Source organism: Phalacrocorax carbo, chromosome 23 (genome assembly GCF_963921805.1).
Source record: "Phalacrocorax carbo chromosome 23, bPhaCar2.1, whole genome shotgun sequence".
In the NCBI taxonomy this organism is placed as follows: Eukaryota; Metazoa; Chordata; class Aves; order Suliformes; family Phalacrocoracidae; genus Phalacrocorax; species Phalacrocorax carbo.
This window is the reverse complement of record NC_087535.1, coordinates 5,783,852-5,804,169: the sequence shown is the minus strand read 5'-3', so window position 1 is coordinate 5,804,169 and position 20,318 is coordinate 5,783,852. Positions and strand designations below refer to the sequence as shown.

The following is a 20,318-nucleotide window of genomic DNA, read 5'->3' as shown; positions in this document are numbered from 1 at the left end:
AGTCCTAGCCTGGCTGGACGCCCCAGGAACATTCAGATCTGGGTTTGCATTTTGAACTTTATCTCTGGTTTAGGCTACAGCTCGCTGGACAGCCAGGCACATGATCACATGCAGCCCTGACGCCAACAGCTTAAATAATCTCATTACATATGACGGCAAACACCATGCCAGCTGCAGACCGCTCGAGCCAACGTGCTCACCTGCCCTCTCTGCTGGGAGAGCGTAATTTGTCCCAGCAAAGCACTGCACCTGTATCCCCCTCCCGACGGCAGGTACCATCCCAACACCCTCCAAATGACAGCGTCTCTGGCAAACCTTGTGTTTCAAGTCCTCTCAGGTCAGGGGGATCTACCAGCACTCGTGGACTCATGGCCATTAGTCCCTTCCTGGGGCCACGAAGGAAACAGCGAGTTAATGCAACAATTAAACCTGCCAGCTGCTATAATCCCTATCTCAAATTGGTAAGATCTTAAAAGGCTGAAATCTTTGAAATGACTCAGCCACAAGGTACAAAGAAACAACAGCTTAAAAGGCTGTTAAAGCTCTCTGCATTCAGACTCGCTCTTGCGTGCCCTGCTCTAACCCCCGCGTGCTGCTCCCCATCCTCCTCCGTAGGAGGACCAGCCGTAGAGACGAGAGCCCTCTCCAAAACGAGCCTCCAGACACCGGTCACGCACACGGTCCTTGTGCCAGCCAGAGCTGAAAGGAGAATATACTTTAGCATCTTACAGCCATGACAGACGAGGGCCATCCACGGAGGGGACGGGACCCACTTTCAGCAGGATGAGGGTCTCAGGGGCTTTTAAAATCCAACGCCACAGTCACCACCAGAGATGGCCACGCTGCTCAGCAGCTCTGGACCACGCTAAATGCTGACTGAACATGACCGCCCGGGCTTGAAACAGGTTTCTTGGGGAGCGGTCAGGTAAAGCTGTGTTCCTGTGCCAGCCTCTGCAGCTGGTGGAGGGATCACCCTGGTCCTCGCAGATCCACCCCACCCAAAACCAGCCTGCAAGCTCAGCCAGGTCCCAAAGACCCTCTCCCAGTTGCTGCCTCGCCTCTGCTGCCCACACCCCTGCCCACAGAGTGGGAAGGAGCCCAACAGCACGGGGCCGACGTGGGGCTGCCTGGGGGCTTCTGGCAAAAGCGGGTCCCCGAGAGCTGGCCCGCGCCGGGCTGCGGCAGCCACCCTCGCCCGCTGCAGACAGCCCCGGCGCGGCGGAGGGGAGGCAGCGCGTTATTCTTGGAAACCAGGAGGTGAGGTCATGCTGCCTGAATGCTGCAACTTGAGGCCAGACGCACAGGGCCAGTTGTGCTTGGAGAGGAGCCTGACTGCTGCAGCGGGCGGCCGAGCGAGGGCCGTCTGTGGGTCGGGAAGCCGGTTAAGTTGGGAGCTAGCAGGAGGAAAGGGTTTCTTAATGAAGGAGGGCTCTTTCCTCCCAGGCTCTCGGCACAGAGCGCAAACCCCAACAAAGGGATGGGTTTTTAAATAACATCAGCTACTGCCTCTGCTGCAAAGCCCTCGGACCACCCTGGTGTGGGGCACATGAGCCCACCATGAAGGGTCAGGAGATGCCAGATGCCAAACCCAGAGCCACGCTGCTCCTCATGCTGCAGGGACGGTCAAACGGCCGCTTCCGACCCGGGTGCTCCTTCAGATGCCTCCCAGGTACCCACACCACCCTGCAGTCTGTCAGGAGTTCATTCCGTCAGACCCCAGAGCACATCCTGGAGGGTGCTGAGAAGAGAGAAGTCACCAATTCACTCTTTCAGGCCTCCTAGGCAGGAGCTTTCTAGGACTTTTCATCACCTGTGCCTACCCATCGTCCAGCAAATGCACTAGGAGACCTGGCTCTTGGGCTTCACAGCTTCAGGTTATTATTGATACACTGCTTTAAATACACGCAGTGCTTTGGAATAGGCAACACGTATCTGACAAAGCTCGGCGTCTGCTCTCCACCCGCGGCAGAGCCAGCACCTCCGCAGACAAGCGCTGTCCTATACATCGGGCTTTCCCAACGCGTGCGCTGGCAGATGGCAGAAGCCTTGCTGAAGGCCAGCGGGAGCTCAGTGTGAATGATAAATTAAGCGTTTTACCTTGGCTATTAAATCACACGCACAGGGGCCATATTTCCATCCTGCGGGATGGCTGCCTGCGAAGGATTCAGCCTGGAGCAAACAGCTCAGCTCCTAAGCCCGGTCCCGCTTCTGACAGGCTGCGGGACCTTCGGTAAATCACTGCATCTCAGTTCCCCATCTCTGAAAACGTGAGAAACACCAACCTTCTTTTGCAAGACCTATGACTGATGCCATTAGATTATTATTAAGAGGAAGAACCCTGCCACTTCCTGAGCATGTGCCATAGCAAAAACCAAGCCTCTGCTCCCAGGCAGTTATCGGCCTATCTTGGTCATAGCTTTGACTGCTCAGAACATGTAATGTATTTACAAGAGATTAAGGCAAAACCTAAATTGTTTAAACAAATTCAAACCCCAAGTCAGTAGACTCCTTTGGTCAATGAGATAATAAACCACTGCCTTGGAAAAGTCCCAGTGATGTCACTCTTCTTTCCACAGCTTTTCAACCATGGCTTGCACAGAAGGTCACAGCGAAGACATTTCTGGTTATACAAAATACATGGTAGAGTTTCAAAAAAAAAATTAATCCCCCCACCGAGAGAGGAGCAGAAGTACAGCAGACACAGGGCGAGTGGTTTCCCAGGAGCGCGAGCCCACAATCTTCATCTACTCCATCATTCAGGGGCTATTTTTCCAGCTGGATTTTCTGGGGAACAAAGCACTTGATCTCAAAGGAAGCTGCAGGAAGCCATGGGAAGCAGGGCGCTTTGCTCCTCTAAACACCTCCGTAAAGAACGCTAGCCACGATGGCAGAGAGAGCACGAGGCCACCAGCTACACGAACACGCTCATCCACAGAGCTGCTCAGTTTCAGCTACGAGACGCCTGCCCTATTTCCACGACAGGCATCTCACAAGAATAATAAACCACAGAAGTACTGGGCTCCTTCCTCCTTCTCCATCAGGGGAACCATCGCTCACAGATTATCTGATGAGGCTGACAGCGAGACAGTGTGTTTCGCAAACGTGCCCTGAAGCACCAAGGATGCTCCAGAAACAGGGCTACCAGAGAGGAGGTGAGCTTGCAAGGAGCCTCCATGGCCCTGCGAAGCTTTTCCAGCTCACCCAAGCTCACCAATCCAGGCGAGGATTTCCTGCTTTGAAGTCGGGGTTAGGAGTGAGGTTTGTTAATTTGTTTTAAAGGAAACCTGCTCCACGAAGAGCTCCATCAAGCAACACATACAACAGAGAAAAACTTGCCACTCGCTATTACTGGCCCTCACTCTCCCATCTGGCTTACACGTGATTTCCTTGCCGAATTAAGAAAGCCAGCCATCAAGCCAGCATCTTGCCTAAAGATTAGTCTTAAAAGCGGAATTTGTAGTAGGCGAGACAGACCTCGCTCCCAGCTCCACCATCGCAGCCTGCGTCACTAATGCCAACAGCCTGACCACAATGAACAACACCAAGTCAGGTCAGCGGTGACCTACATACAGCAGGGCCTACAGAAATTACAAGCCTAATTTTGCCTAGTAATAAATCACACCAAGCTACAAGGAAGAAAGGGGTAAGAAATCACCTAGGCCTTGCATTTCGGTTCCATTCATCACCTCTCCACAGACTTTATGTTCCCACCCTGCAGTAAATCACCACGCATCACACAGGGTCAAGCCATGAGTGACTGGGACCGTCGGTGGCCTGCTTCCACCCGATAATTCAGGGATGCCACATTTTGGGTATTGCTTGATACCAAAAAATAAAATAAAGTTGGGGGTGGGAAACTAGCAAAACAAACAATGAAGATCTATAAGAAAAGTAAAGGAATATCTCCTGTTTTCAACTAGGTACCACACTGCAAATAAAACTACCATCCATCAACTCACGCACATTTAATTTAATGATGTGTCTCTGCCACGGACTATTGCATCGGAAGGAGGGGGAAATTGGCTGTAACGGTGTCTCCAAGCCCACGCACCCCACAGCACTGAAAAGCTCGCTTAAGCAAAGCGACTCCCAGCAAAACCCAAACTAAATGCACCTCTGTTTGGCCGAAAGAGCTTTAAGAAGGTAATAGTTGCTCAAGATCCAAGCAGAAGCACAATGTAACCAGAAGAGACCGTTAATATCAGGGGGAGACACAACTGCTTCCCTCCAGTGGGGGACTGCACTATTATAGAAGATTTTGGAACAGTAAATGTAAGGAGCGATGTTCCAAATGGAAAGGTTTGCTGCACAACCAAAGCAGGCAGCACAGAGAGGTTTCAGCTGTGGCTGCTGGCGATGGGCCATCAGGATTCTTTTAAGCATCATCTGAAGCATGACAGCTCGATGCAATCACTTCTGAGGATCCTGCTTTAGGTCATCTTTCTATGCTGATGCAGCCCATGAGTAATTCGGATCCCGGTACCTCTCTGCAGGTCACCGACAGAGATGTTACCCCGGCTGCGTACCAGAGGAGGGGATGAAGTCAAGCTCTCATCGCATCCAGCGCAGTCATCCCCACCGCGTTTGGGCTCGGCAGTTCAGTCCAAATAACCCCAGCCTCCAGCTCACGCTCACCGGGACGATCCGAGTACACGCCGGCTCGTCCAAGAGCCCAAACTGACAGCGTAGCAGTTTTTAAGGGGCTGGAAGGAATCACTTACAGTAGCAGCTGTGCCGCTCTTTGAAAAGCCAGAGACGCGTCCAACCGCTCAGCTAAACTCTTCTCTCCCCGGCAGGGACGTGCGAAGAGGCCGGGGCAGGGGACACAGGGAAGACGACCAACGCTTTTCCAAAGCGGAGATTCAGAGTCAAACATACCTCACCCTCCATGAGGCGCGCAGGCAGACGCTCTGCACCACCCTCCTACGTTACAACGCGAAGTCCTGCGCTCCAAGGGGCTCCTCGATACGGCCAAGGAACCAACACGAGTCGTGGCAGTAAATCCTGACCCCATCTGCTGCACCGCGCTCTGGTACGGGCAAACCCCGGGCCCCAACTGTCCTACCCGTGCCGGGGCAGAGAGGAACTGCCGGCCTTCAGTCTCCTCTGCCATCCTTCCCCTTTCAGGGCTGCAAAAGGGAAGTGCTGGAATCTGCACTTTAAATACTTGAGTCAACTGCAGAAGCGAGGAGGAGCCCGCCTGCCAAAACAGAAGAGGATTTCACTAATTTCCAACCAAACGAGATGACAATACGTGTCATCTTGGAGCACGATGCGGTGCTGCTCACGAGAAATGCCTGCGTTTCCAAAGGAAAAGTTACACTTTTCTTGTTCAGCTGAACCCTCCCCTCCTTAACTGCAGGGGCTCAGCACCACCCCTCACCGACCCCATCACCCCTGCGGCGAGACTCGTGCCTCCAAAGCCACTTGTCCATTCATTCATTCATTCCAGTTCGGAATCCCAGATACCAACAGATGGGCAGCTCTAAAAACAAAAAAGGGCGGGGGTTACGGATTCAGGTGGGGTTTTTTTTTTTTAGCCTTCACAGTTCTCAGCGTAACGCCGAGGGTTTGAACAGCTCATGTGTGGGCGCAATTTGCATCGATGCTAGAGAACACGGCGCTCCCACCGAGCAGACTGCCTGTACCCGCGTCACCCGGCGCTGCGCTTGGCATGTCGTGAATCCATTCAAACTTCCCAAAGTCCCTCCGGCAGGGAGACACGCTCCCCCCCTTCACTCAGAAAGCTCATTTGAAAACAAGGAGACTGTCACATCGCCTAGCGCGTGCTAAAATACACCTCTGCAGCCACTGTTTACCTACGCGTCTTTCAAAGAGAAGCAACAAGGAATAAACACAACACCACCGAAATATCCCCCGAGTGAAGCGGGGGACAAGAGCCGCCCGGTATCCCGCGCCCTTGTGTACGGCCGGAGCCAGGACAGAGCTGCCACCAAACAGGGACACCCTGCGTTGACGCAACCGAGCGGCTCCGTGCAGGGAACCCCCCGTTTTGAGGCACAAACCCCGCGGCGTGACTCCGGCCAGGCCGAGGGTTCCTCTCCTCTGCGGACCCTCCAGGTGGGCAACCGAGGTGTCATTTTGCTCTGTTTCATATTAGAAAGCTGAAAACCCACGTCTCGGTGCTTTTAGTGGGGGGGAAAAAATAAATTAAAGCATGGCGGGCCGGACGGGCAGCGGCCGGCTCCATTGTCCCGGCTGGCCCCGCTCCCGGTCACCGCTGTCGCTCCCCGTTTTCCCGTGCCAGACCCCCCGGGACCCCCCCCCCCCACCCGGTCCCCGTCCCACAGCAGACATCTTCCATCACTGTCAGGCGGCGGCGGCGCTGCCCGCCCCTCCCGCGGCCGCCCGTCCGGTCCCCCCCGAGGGCACCCCCGGTGGGGCGGGGGGGGGGTCGGGATTGGGGACACCCCCCCCCTTCGCACCTTGAGAGCGAACTTCTCCCCGCTCTTCTTACTGAAGATCTCCAAAACTTTCCCGTTGATGCCCAGCCCCAGCACTTGCGTGGTGACCTTGTAGTCGTCCGTGATGGCATTCTTCCGGATCTGCAGGCCGCCCTTCACCGGGAACGGCGGCGGCGGCCCGTGGGGGGGGGCGGCGGGCGGCGGCGGCGGCGGCGGCTGGGGCGGCGGCGGGCTGGGGAAGCCGGCGGGCGGCGGCGGCGCCCCGGAGAGCATGGCGGGCGGCGGGCGGGCCGCGCCGGGCGGGCGGCGGGACGGGCGGGCGGCGGAGCCCCGCCGGAGCGGGACGGGGCGGGGAAACCCGGGGGGGGGGGGGCACGGGGGGGGGGTGAAGCAGCAGCTCCGCCGCCGCCCCCCGCCGGTGCGCCCCGGCCCCGACGAGAGCGATCGCTCCGGTGGTGCGGCTCCTCCTCCCTCCTCCTCCTCCTCCCGGCGCGGCGCGGCCCGGCTCTGATGTCAGCGCCTCGCCGCGGCCGGCCCCGGCCGCCGGGGGAGGGACGGGGCGGGGCGGGCAGCGGGGCCTGCGCCCGCCGGGGCGGGGAGGCGGCCCGGCACGGCCCCGCCGCTTCGCTCCGCCGGGGACCCCCGCCGCAACCCCCCGGCACGGCCCCGCCGCTTCGCTCCGCCGGGGACCCCCGCCGCAACCCCGCCGCTTCGCTCCTCCCCAGGCCGACTGGGGGGCTCAGCGCTTCCGAGGGGCTGCAGGACATTGGGGGGGCCCGGTGGGGTGCAGATCTCAGCCACCTGCCCCCAAACCGGCTGTTTCCCTACCCTGGTGAGACCCGCGGTGCGGTGTCAACAGGTCGTGGCATTCCCAGTTGCTGCCCCAGTGACACCCAGTTAACGTGTCTGGCATCTTCTCGGTGGCCCAAAAGCGTCCCTAACCTGACCAAAACAGGCTCTGACACATCAGCAGCTACTGGCACCCAAGCGCCTTGTTCACCCATTGCTCCATCTCTACCCAATTCCCAGGAAGATGAGATGTAAACACCACCACAGGCACACAGAGCATCAGAAAGGCAGGGGGTGAGAAACCCGCCCAAAAAGAATAACAGCCATCCTGACAGTAACAAATTAACCCCAATTTCTGCATTCAGAACCCAATACGGATACTGATGAGGCAAAGAGAGAAGGGATCTGTGCCAAGGTGCAGCGTACCATGGAGTTCCCTGGCACCTGGCAAAATCCAATGAACGTTTCTTCAGCTGGAGGTCAATGGAGAATCCAGACTTTTCATTTCTGGACATAAAAAGCACAGCCTGCTTGTCACTGATAATCCCTGTTTTCTAAGTAAAGAACACATGTTGGTTGACGTTCATCCCTCGCTCACCCAGCTGTCCCACAAAAAGCAGCGAGCGTGCCCTGCGGAATGGAGGTAAAGAAACGCGCCCAAAGCCTTACCAGGAGCCAACAGCAGAGCCTAGAGCAACCTCCCGAGGCCCAGCCACTGCTTTTTGGCAGGCGGGTACGCATCCAGCCGCACGCACAAGCCCACCCTGCGTGGCAGAGCTGAGGGACTGGCGTGCCACTGGGGTGGCGTGGGGCAGGACACGCTCCAAGGCCCCACAGATCCAGCAGCCGCATCCACGGGGCTGTGATGCAACAGGCAGCCCCAGCCCCAAGCCATGCACGGGCTCCAGTCTCACCATTAACCATGAACAGCTCTGGAAGCCCCTCTGAAACACCCTGAAGGAGAGTCCTGGTGCACACCGCGGTCAGAAACCACCATCCCCGTTCACCCACACTGGTGTCACAAGGACAGAGCAAGCTGTGGAAGTGGGACTTCCCTCTTCTATTTGCAAGTAAAGGAAAGCAATAGCAAAAGAACACGTCTGCAGCGGTCAGGAGGGGGAACACCAGGCCCACGGTACACGAGACCTGCACCAAGTCCTCAACAAGCAGCTGCCTCCAGAAGAAAGCAAATATCCAGAGCCTGAAAGGGGCAGGACAGAGAAGAGCAAGCTGTGAGCTCTGCCAGTCCCTGCACGCAGGCAGAGCCGCTTGCACCGGAGCGGGAGGCACCTGGTCCACGTCTGCCATCCCAGCACCTTCTGTGATCAATAACATCCTCTCGGACTTTTTTAGACAAGCCAATAAAGCCACCCCACGTGTTTAAAAAAAAAAACAACAAACCATCTGATGATTTTAAAAGCCGGTTTTTAACCGGTGACTGATCAATAGCTGGGTGAAGCAGCAGATCCAGCTAATCAAAGTACGTCATTAGCAGCAAGAGATGGAGCGTCTGTCAGGAGGTGGCAGCGATAGTCACCAGATGGGAGAGTGAGTAAACCTACACCAGGCGCCGGCAGCTTTATAAATAAACCCCTTGTCGAGTTGCCGGTGCCTCTCGCCACAGGCCCCGAGTTTCCCCGCAAAACCCGCAGAGCGGCGGGAGGCCTTCCCCTGCTCCCGGCACATCGCGGTGTAAGTGTTCACAGCACGAAAATGTCCTGCTGGGAAAGTGGATTAATTCTGGGACTTCGCAGCATCTCCCAGAATCTGGTCCTGCGTCATTCACCCCAATTAACGAGGGGCTTTGGGGTGTGTGTGTGTGTGTGTCAGATCCCCCATACCCTGTAACAACAGATCACAGCTCTGCCGCCGGCAGCTCGGGGAGGGGGGGGCGGGGGGTGTCTGAGCATTTGCCTTCCCCTATTCGGGCTCGTCTCAGCACGTCTGGGGAAATGAGCCCTTAAGCCCGAGTTTTTCTTTCCGGAGGAATCTGGTTAAAGGAAAACGATTGACCCACTTCACCGCTCCGTTCCCTTTAGTTTCATTCATATTTGCTTTGTAACCCGACCCTTCAGCTATTTCAAAGATAAACACCGCTCCAGAGGAGGCACAGTTTGGGAGCCCCACGTCCCAGTTTTCCCATGGAAACCTCCTGGATTACTCATCCGAGGCGGGGGTTCCGCTCTGCCTCCGAACAGCCGCAGGAAGGGCCGACCACCCTGCCCCTGCAGCCGGGGCACCCGAGGCACCCCAAAATCCATTTTCCCCTCTTTTTCAACCAGGGAGGGGTGACTCCGGGGCCGGGGGTACCCAGCAGGTTACAAAACTCATCCCTCCCCTAACGGCTCCCGGTGCCGCCGCGACCGAACCGCCACGAGGTGGCCCCCGGCCCCCGCACAGCCGCTGCCCGCCCCGCCCCGGGGGGGTCCGGCCGCCGCCACCCCCGCGCCTCCCACCCCGCACCGCCGCACACCGCGGGGTGGGAGGGCGCTTTGCATCGTCCCTGGGTGTTGGGCGCAACCCCGAAGGTCCCCGGGAACCCACCGGCAGCTTTGGGGTCCCCGTCGCTTCCCAGCCCCCCGGTCCAAGGAGGGACCCAGATGTGCCCCTGACCTGTTTGAGTCCCCCCAGAGGGGACCCACCCCGCTGGGGTGCGTGGCTGGTTGCTCTCCCCACATCACAGGGTGGGAGAAGGTCTCGATGTGCTGCAAACCAGCCCTGCTCATCCCTTCCCACAGCAGCTCCCTAGGCCTACTAGGAAGGAGGCCAATGCCGTGATTTATTGCAGAAGACCTGCCAAACGCTTTGCAGACCGTCTGGGCTGGACATAGAAGCACCGAGGTGAGCAGCACCCTGCCACTGGCACACATATTCACAGCAAAACCCTCTCTCCTAATCCCATAGATAGGCTGGAAACAGGCAAGTCCTTAGATTTAGGGACCTATTTCCAGGTTCTCCATTAACCGATTAAAATCCGGCCCAGAAGCACCAAGATACCCATCTCCCCCGCGGTCTCTCAGAGGCAGAGGGACGCAAGCGTGGAGCACAGCCAGATCCCCTGCCATCCACCCACTCCCCTCCCCGCATATCACGCAGCGTTACGCTGCGGGGGGAAGAGCCACCACAGGGAGCCTACCACGGGAGCAGCCCCTTCTGCACAGCCCACCAGCTCTGGCTGCTTCAGCCTCTGCTATTAAAAACAAAAAAAAAACCAACCCAAAACCTGGCTATGAACACCAGGCCCGGCAGCAATGACCTCCACTCCTTGGCCATGAGAAAATTCATCTGGATGTGAATGGGAAGCAGATTTTCTCCCCCTACTTCCATGCCCACCACCATTAGGGAAAAAAGCAACAACCAGCAGCAGGCTCAGCCTTTACATCTACGTGACACAAGCAGCTGATCTGCAAGTAATAAACTAGATTGTTATTCGATTGTAGCAGAGCTACCAGGCAAAATATTCTGTGAAGATTAGGGTAATGATCATTAAGGCCATATGCATCCTATTCTTCTCCCCAGGTAGATTTCTACTAGCATGAGGCTGGTGAAAAGCTATAGCACTTAAAAAATGGTAATACCTCTAAATTATCCCACATGCTTTTAGGATAGGGGTAATTGAATTGATGTTAATCCCCATTACAGACATTAATGTCATTCGTAAAGCAATGGGAGGATTGGAAGGTCACACTGGAAGTGTAGCTCTGCATGTTTTTTCCATGCAAAGGGAGCCTAGCGTAGCTCTCTGTGTCGGCGAGGGAGATGAGCAGACGCGGTGGGATCTGGGGAGCTGCCGCCCCGCTGCGCCCCAGCAGCCAGCCCAGCTCTCTGGGTTGCTTTGCACAGCGCTGCGTCGCTCCAGGGCTCCAGCTCTGCTCCGACCAGCTGCTCCGCTCTCCCAGGAAGCGGCTGCGTCTCAGTGCTTGGAAGCGATCCTTGGGCATGTTTGTGTATCTATTTATAAAGCACTGCGGGATCCTTTAGGATGAAAGGGGCTATTATAACCTGGATTTACTACCCAAAAAGTAACCATGAATTTTCTCCACTTCACCCTTCATTTGCTTGTCTAGAGACAAGTCTGAGCAGTAGCATTTAGATGGAGACCCTCTCTCCTAACCCTGCCAGATCAGGGGATGTTTAGAGCTGGCAATATCAGTCCCTTGCCAGGGATATTCCCGCCCGGCACCACCCTTCTGCGGCAGAAGGAGAAATGCCCCTTGGCACACGGTGGGAAGAGGCGGCAGCTCCAGAGCTGGGCTTCCCCTCGGCAGATTAGCACCCAGCAGGCGCCGGCGTTGCTCGCATACCCGAGTGGGACGGCTCCCCAAACCCGTCCCGCTGGACATACCCTAGCTGACACACAGAGCCCATAATTGCAAGACACGTCAGGAAATATTGGTCGGGATTATCTGTCTGATTGACAGGTATGAGGATTTTCCGCCCCCTTCCCTGGCCAGCGCAGGGGAGGACACACACCCCACGGTCGCTGGACTCAGGGCCAGCGCCCAGCGAGACCTACGGGGGACAGCATCATGCTGTGGGTGCACCTTACATGCGTCCGCCTCAGGCAGCGTCCCCAGCGCCTCGGGGAGCATTCGGCCCAAGGAAAGAGCACACTGAAAACACACAAAACCCCCCATCACTGACCCGTTACGCTGCTTTTCTTAACACAGGGTGATTTTTCCACCTGGAAACTGTCCTGATTCATTGCCCACAAGATGATGCCAGATGTACTTCCTGAACTCAGAGTCACAAAAACCGCTAGTCAGAAATACATAAATATATATCTTCTAAAATAATTTGCTTTGAAAGGGATGTAGTCCAACTGACAAGCAAAACCACAGATCGTGCACAAGGGAAAACTGAGCTTGCGAGCAAATATTAGTTCTTGCCTAAGGCACATCTGAGCAGCAGAGCAGCGTCGTGGCCTTGGAGCAAGGAGCAATCAGCATCTCATGTCCAGCCCTCACATCACTTTTTCTAAGTGCAGATTTATCTCATTTATTTTCTGAGAAAACCCACAGCAATGCCCTACAGAGAGGGGCTGGGATTTCAGCTCAGCGATCAGACTGAGAGCATCCGATCGTATGACTAAAAGGCGTCCCTCGCACACCATGGGTCCTGTCGGAGGGGCACCCAGCTCTCTGCAGCTCCTGGGCCTGTACACAGCCGCTGTGACCCTGGGGGTGGTGTGTGTGTGTTTCCAGCCAAACATGTCACCTTTTGTAGCACAGAGCTGTCTGCTTCGCCACCCGCTGCCCCGATGACAGGCGAGAAGGCAGATCCTGCCTCGTGCCTCCACATCACTTATCGCTATGTGAAATTTAACGGGCAGCTCTGGAGCAGAGATAGGGAGCCCAGAGGCTTCTCTTTGAGTGCAAAATAACTCAGATGAACTTGAACAGACTCAGCTCCTCATCAGCAAGAGGTGGCATTGGAGCAGGTCAGACTTCTAAGGTCAGAAGGGACTGTGCGCTCCCATGCCCGCATGGCACAGAGACCCCTCGCAGGGGCCCAGCTGACAATATTTGTAATCTGAAAAGGTTGCCAGAGGCCCAAAACAAGGAAATAAGATAAACCAGACCCAAAGATGGACCAACAGTCTCCCCAGCCTGAGCCCATCAGCCGAAGAGGACGCGCTGCAGGATCACGCAGAGATTTGGAGATCACCTGGGAGGTCCCCGCAGGGAAGGTGAAAAACATGGCATAAAGTGGAAAAAGACACAGGGCGGACACGAGGCCAGAGGAATGGCAGCACACGAGGGTTACAGGCGCTGGGCTGGGGCAAAGGGACTTGCTTTGAAACCAAGCATCGTGAGGCGCAGTGCCCCTGGACAGCAGCTCACCCGATGCTGCAGAGGAGCAATGGGGCGAAACCCAGGAGCAGGAGAGGGGTCTTCGCACCAGCCTGGGCTGAACCCAACCTGGCGGGGCCCCCACGAGCCACAGGTGTGCCCCCCTCCCCACGCCACCTCCCAGTGCACTTATATCTGCTGGCATCCACATATAACCCAAATCCCTGCCAGCAGAGAGGAGGCATCTGTGTGACAAGATGACAGAGATTAGCTCCGTTAGCATAAGCAGCTCCTGGGCTGGCCCTAATCCAGAGGGACATATGCAGCCCAGGCGCCGCAGCTCTCCATCTTCCCTGGGCTGCCCTGAAGGACCCGTGTGAGCTGGAGAAGACAATTTTCACCAGTGTCTCTACATCAGGATGGGCACCACGTGCCAGCGGGGACCCTGCAAATGGTCCCAGTTCAGCCCAGCCCCTGCTAACAGAGATGGCTCATTCTGCTCCCACGGCTGCCTCTCAGCCCAGGGGCTGCTCTAACAGGAGCACGGTGGCCTCGGGGCAGAGTTTGCCCTCCGTGTTTCTCAACACAGCCTCTCCAGGTGTTTTGTACAGCAAACAAAAGCAGGCTAGCTAGCTGTAGTTCAAAATGCCCCACATACACGACAGCAACTGCTCTCTGTAGGTTTCCATACAAACCCGGGCAGTTAGGCATCCCAAAAGAAACAGCTTTTTACACCCCACTGCTTGACTTTCACCTGCAGAAAGAGCATTTTTGGGAGCCCAACTTACCTGCAAGCAGAACCCAAAGCAAAGTGCTGAAGAGCTCCCGGGAATCAGCTACAGAGCAAACGGAGGCTCAGTCCTCACCCCTCTGCAGTAGCAGTTACTCCCTGCTAGGAGGGAGGACCAGCACTGCTGGAGGGAAGCTCCTGCCATGGCAATTAACAGCATTAATTGCCAATCACCAGCAGCTGGGCCTCACTGAACCCCAGGCACCCAGGTGTGCGAGCAAGGAGCACCGCCTGCCCTGCCTGCAGGGAGGGGGGAAAGGGGAGTGCGACTCATGAGAAGACAAAAATCGTGTGATCTCCTGAACCCCACAAAAAAGTGGCTGAGAGGGGTTGTGGGCGATGCCTCAGCGTAAGGCACAGGGCGGCCGAAGAGCTGAGGGTGAGGCTGAGGGTCCGCAGTGGTGCGAAGAGCGGGAGTTGGGGCGCAGGGAAGCCCGCAGCCCCCGCTCTGGGCACGGCCAGGGTCAGGGCTGGGGGGGCAAGACAAGGGACTGGCAGTGGCTCAGCCCTCGCCTCCCCGCGCAGGTGCCCGTGGCAGCGGGGCACTGACGGGGCTTTATCTGCGTTTCTACGCCTGGTGGAAAAACATTTGGGCCACTGAGCGACAGGCTAAAAGTGTCCGGGGTCAGGCAGAGCAGCTGCCGGGGCTGTGCTGGAAGGGCTTTGCTCTGAAACCGCCGTATCCGCCCCGGCGTGCTTAAACCAGTAACACAAGATTACATTGCATCAGGCTGGGACCTGGTATGTGGTGGGAGCCAGAAATAAAACTGTTTGTGTAGCAACTGAAAAAATAGCAACGGGAGCTAGGTGAGGTGTACCTCTCTCTTTTTTTTTTTTTTTTTTAGGCCAGAAATATTAATTTATTTGGGTGGAAGAGATTTGTTTACATTTTAAAGGGGTTTTGCTTGGGATGTGAGCTGCCCAGAACCTCCGCATGCTGCAAGCGGCAGCAGGGGTGTTTCCACGCAGGTCTGCAACTCCCTGGCCCCAGCAACCTCTGCATTGCCCTTCCACGTACCACAGGCTCTCGGACACTGGTGTACGCTGAGGGACACTGGATGCGGCGCAAAACAGAGCTAGCAGGATGCACATACAGGCTTGAACCAGGCTGTACCCAGATGTTTGGAAGACATCACCTACATTGCTGTGTGCTAGTCCCTTTCCAGCTGTTATCCCACCTTACGGCCAGGGAAAGGGAGTCAGAGAGGTGATTTGGGCTTATTCGGATAGAATTCAGGTCAGGACCGAGCACTGCGCCAGCGCAACCCCTGCGGTGGCAGGATCCGGGTGGAAGCAGCAAGCTCCACAGCAGGCAGACAGAAAATAAGGGAGATGCTCTGAATAATGAGTGCAAACCAGTTACATAAAAAATAAGAGAATAACTGTCCTGCAAGCATAGGGCCCCTCTGCTCTGCTGCTCAGGGCAGCTCTCCCAGGGCTGCGGCTTCCTGCGTGAACTGCAGACAGGCGAGTGAAGCACAAGGTCACCCCGCAGCTGCAGGCAGAGCAGGAACAACCCTCCCACCTCCCACGCCTGCCACCCCCGCTGCAGGGATGCTTAATCCCTCAGCAGTGCCACGTAGGGAGAACTCTGCAAATAGCGTCAAGGAGGTTAGAGAGAGGGAAAGGAAGGGGGGAGCACGCCTGAAATTAGGTCCACCAAAAGCTGCATTTGTTGTGGCCCTACGGGAAAGTAAAGAGTCTTTCTGTAACGCTGCCAGTTCATAGAAAGGGCCATGGAGTGAGATCAGAACCTGAGAAAGCATTTCATGAAGGCTGTCTAATTCGCCGTATGTAATTAGACCTAACAGCGTGAATGGTGCATGAAGCTCTGGTTTTAGTTTAATAGAAAAAAAAATCATCAGAGAATATTTATAAAAGTCTGTGTCATTCTTGTGCATTTCCATCACATGGGGATGTGTCAAAGGATCATGCGTAGTCCTGCAAGTGCTGAAGAGGGGTCTGGAAATAGTTATGGCAAAGCTTGTGATCCCACTAGACTGGGGAAAAGAAGAAGAACATCCAGCTTGGAGGTCTTGGCTTTCTTTTACCCTCCTGCCATCTTTCTGCTTCTCCTAAAAGCACCACCAGCATCCCACGCAGTGAGAAATGACGATGAGGGAGGTAAAACGCTGCTGCACATGTAACTGCAGCCAGAACGTGTAACCAAGCCCTCGGTGGCCCAGTTCCACGCAATTGTCGCTGCAAAAACATCCTGAATCAGCACCAGCTGGCTGGAAAATGAAAGCCGGGCTGTTTGCTCCCCTCTTGCACCTCTCAAAATAACCAGCACCTTCCCTATACTCACCCCTCCAAACACACACACTCCCACCTTTCCCAGCAATTCAGTGACCAGCGGGAGCCGCAGCCGGCACAGCCGGTGTGCCCGGCCAGGTCCTCCCTGTGCCCCTACACCGTGACTGGATTAAAGAAGCATTTTCAAAGATCACTGGGGTGTAAGTATCTGGAAAGCATTGGAAAATGCAGTCACCCCCTCCCAGCGTCCGGGGTCCCGTGCGGAGGCTGTGCGGTACTGTGGGGCACCTCCAGCAAAGGGGCAAAACCATCTTAAACCACTCCCATCGTTGCCACATTTATCTACATCTAAAGAAGAAATTAAGCACCTAAATCATATCGCATAGAGCAGAAGGTGGGCAGCACGTTTCTTCAGGCACCTCCAGAAGCCCAAGCCTGGAGGCAGCGGCCAAGGAGCTGCATGAGCCCGGGGGGCTGCTTGTCTCCAGCCCCTTTCTATCCCGTGTCAGACCAGAGCTGGCAGCATCGAGACCAAACTCTGCCAAAAGCTTGTTACTCCCTGAGCTCCGCACAGGGCAACAGCAATGAAGGGAATTGTGAAGAGGATATACAGGGGATATACGGCTCGTGTCTCAGAGATTCAGCCTCAGACAAATAAAAAAGCCCTCACTGCTTGCTTGCGTGTATCTATTCTGTGCTTATGGCTTTGAGAGCAGAGAACTTCTGGTGTAAATTACTTGCGTGACCTTTCCTGTTTGATGACTTTACAGCTGGCTGCCCACACCTCAAATATAATTTCATTTATGCTATCCGTCATCAACACCTGCTGGAGAGACTGGCAGCTTCTGTCGTTAACGTGATTGGTGCTACTGTCACCCAGCGTTGTGGCTGGGCAGAAGGGGGGCACGCAGATATTGCTGCATTGTACAGCCCTGGGCGGTGCAGGGTGGGAATGAGGACTCTGGGCATTATCGGTCAGACCTGTGATAGTAACGAGTAAAATACTTCTTTTATCTTCTCCTTCTCATCCTTTGCCCACGCCAGAATGAGCAGCACGAGCTGCTGAGGCTCCTGCTGAACGTGGCAGGGTGGAAATCCTATTTTTCCGGTTCTTTTTCCTGCCCTGCAAGACCTTCTTCCACGTGGCTGTCCACTGCACAGCCCTCGAAGGCTCTGCTCTCCCAGCTCCTTCTTGGTTACGACTCCTTGCATTTCCAGGGACGCGTGTCCACAGCAGCCTCCCCGCAGCCAGAAAACTGCCCAGGGCAAGAACTGGCTGCATTGTTTCTTGTCTGGAGACCCCCTTGCTCAACAGCACCCTTCTCTAACACAGCGCACCCAGGGTATTCTCACGACACAATTAAAATTGTGAAGAATTTCAAATTAAATTCAACCTGTTTTAAAAACAATGTCACAACAGCCTCCAACAGTAAATTCTATGGACTAATCAGGCATGTGCTTTATTTCTTTCAATCCCTTTTCAGCTATGCTTAATTACACTTAATCATTATAATCATGGTCTCTGCCTTCCTACCTACAACCCACTTGCCCAGGAAAACAATTCTCTCCGGTACACCTCTCCTACGCTTGTAAAGCCAATTATTGGAGTTTCTGAGCTAGCGGGAGGAATGCTAATCCTTACATGGCTCCGCTCCTCGGCAAGAGGCTGGGGCTGACTCTGTCATCTTTAGAAAGCGCCTCTCAGCAGTTAAGAACGGGCAGATGCAATTCAGGCAACTATTTTATCCCCACAGACAAGCTGAAGCACACTTAAGGGACCGTTCATTAAAACCCCCATCGCAAGAGGCGAGGGAAAAGCTGTGGAGCGTGGGTGGCGACGACCCCTCTCCCTGCAGCTCTGCACCGAAGCCGAGAGCCAGATCCCAAACCCTCCTTTGACTCCTAATTTCGGACTTCACAGATGCCTGGGGCACAGATGCCTGCCGCTGCTGGCTGCGACTGCATCAGGTATATCCCTGCGCATTTATTACGCCTGTAGAAACACGGGGGAGAGACAGAGCTTGTACCACGGGAAAACATTTAGTGTACATTTAGTGTTCAAAGAACATGCATTCACGTGAAGAGAAAAAAAAACGATCTTCAGAGGAAAAGGCATCTCTGAGCATCTGTGCATGTGGCTGTCCTGAAAGTGTTAGGCTAATTTGACAAGAGGAAAGAAAACAAACCCAACGCTGCCTACCATCCCTTCATCGCCTGAGCAGCAAAGGACTTAGTTTATAAAAAGGAGTAGATGAATCATACGATGACTAGCACCTGCTTGCTAGCTGATGCTTAAAGAAAACCTAATTATGGGCAAAATTCACCTCTTTGGTCCACACAGCCTTGAGCCACACGCTGACCCCTCCCGTAAGAGCAGCCTGTGTAAGAACTGAAAACAGAGCCGGGAAAGACTCCCCCCACACAGACCGACGTTTCGTTGAGGCCACCCGTTCCAGCAGACAGCTCACTCGAGGGATCCCGAAAGAGCCGGCCAGGCAGCGCACGGTCGGGGGGCAGGCAGGAGACCCAGCCCCAGCCCCTCAAAAGGCTCCTTGTCGCTTGACACCCAGCAGCCTCGCCTCTTCCAGGGGAAGTTTACAAACATCCTTCCCCTCGTTCCAGCCCAGCGAGCATAAGGACTACTGGCAGACTGAGCTTAACAGCCGCTGAAGTGTTCAGTACCGCCTTGTAACCCTGCGTACCAGCAGGTTCAAGTGCAGCACTCCTCTGGAAGGGAGAGCGTGGCAGCACCCCGCACGTGGCGAGTCCAGCCATCACTGGTCATTTATACCATCGCTGTTACTGGAAGATATGTCCAAAGTGTTCAGGCTGGTAATTTTGAGGCCCTTTGGAATGGCCTTAGGAAGTTCCCGGCTCTTGCTTTCAGAAAAATCAGGTCCCTTCAAAACATATCAAGCAGAAGACCCAAATCTGAAGCTCCAAACCAGCTAGCCACCGTTGAAGCGTCTTAGCTTACAAGTATAAATTAGATAGGCAGCTTAAAAAAAGCACGCAGCCTCGTGCCTTTAAAATGTCAGGTGGCAGAAATTAAAGCGGACAATTTTGTGCTACAGAACAACTCTCTGGCTAGACCGCTGCGGCTGCCTCCTAAAGCCCCGTGCGCCAAATGGACCGGCTACCTGCGCCGGCATCGCCCTCTTACGAGGCAAAGGCTGAAAAGTGAAACCCAGCAAACCGAAAGGAATATTGCTAAATGCAAGTGCACGCCATCATCTTCTTCTGCCTGTCAGAATGAGTCAGGAATCTCCTGATTAATTTTCCCTTCGAGAAACCACGTTAATTAACGAACGGCAATAATTAATAATGGATGGAATATAGCACACGAGCAGCAATGGGCCGGACTCCAGGCTTACGCCCCGCAGTCCGACTCTTTGTGCAGAGATGCAGGTTTCACATTGACATCCCTCAGTGTAATTTAGGCAGAATTATGTGAATACACCATTAGTACCGGGTTCTCCAGATCCTTAGCTGGCATTAAACAGCGCTCACGTTACCGCACACCGCGCAGCTCTGAACAGCGATGTGATACGATACCCTCCTACATCACATCAACAAGCGTTAGAGCACGGCAAGATAAGCTTATTTTTTTTTTTTTTAAATGAGAAACTGCCACTCGGTCCTACGAAACCCTCGTACAGAGCCCGTCCCGTGAAGATCAGTGACCGCAGCAGACCGAGCAGGCACCGTGCCCGCAGGCTACGGCGCTGCACGTCCGTAAATACACACGCTACGAACAAAGACATTCAACGAACGCTTAAATGCCTGCGTGTGCGCATTCCGTTACCGTTTTCAGGTTGTAAACTTTGTTTTAATCAGACAATTGCCATTCACCCATACGAAAACAAGGAAAACATTCACTCGGTGTTATCTGCAAACTTTCTGTGTGAAACACGCATCATTTAATCACAGAGGTCGTAGCTTTTTATTGCAGCATGATTTCATCTTCAAACTATTCCAGTATCCACTTGTGTACAGTAGGTTACCCATTTATAGGTTTCTAATAAAAGCAAATCTGCCTTAAGTGGCTATTACTGGATTTCTCCTTTCAGCCTAGGGATAAGCAGGATTCTGGGCTTTAAAAAGATCTCTAGCGGGTCGAATAAGAAAGTGACAACTGAAGAATGTCACGGCAGAACTTCGAGAGGGTCTAATTACAGCGCCGTCAAGGAGAACAACATTTGTCAGATCAGCGCGTTCATCGCGTTTAGCAGAGACACACTGAAATCCCCTCCTCACGCAGAGCCT

General features: G+C 54.8%; 1 protein-coding gene and 1 long non-coding RNA gene across 3 annotated transcripts in view; one reads left to right on the top strand and one right to left on the bottom strand.

Annotated features, from left to right (window-relative positions):
* Window positions 1-8,146, bottom strand: part of MAPKAPK2 (MAPK activated protein kinase 2) — a 28,054-nt gene extending 19,908 nt beyond the window's left edge. The window contains exon 1 of one of the 2 annotated variants that reach the window (XM_064471888.1): window positions 8,129-8,146. In XM_064471888.1, the coding sequence (XP_064327958.1) occupies window positions 8,129-8,131 (3 nt within the window). In that variant the 5' untranslated portion in view covers window positions 8,132-8,146. Of the gene's footprint in view, window positions 1-6,446; window positions 6,808-8,128 lie in introns of those variants that run through there. The other variant, XM_064471886.1, reaches the window with a different exon arrangement.
* Window positions 6,913-20,129, top strand: LOC135316875 (uncharacterized). The gene is made up of 3 exons (XR_010376087.1): window positions 6,913-8,762; window positions 9,956-10,055; window positions 11,885-20,129. It is a non-coding gene; the product is annotated as an uncharacterized LOC135316875 (long non-coding RNA).
* The last annotated feature ends 189 nt before the right edge of the window (window positions 20,130-20,318 follow it).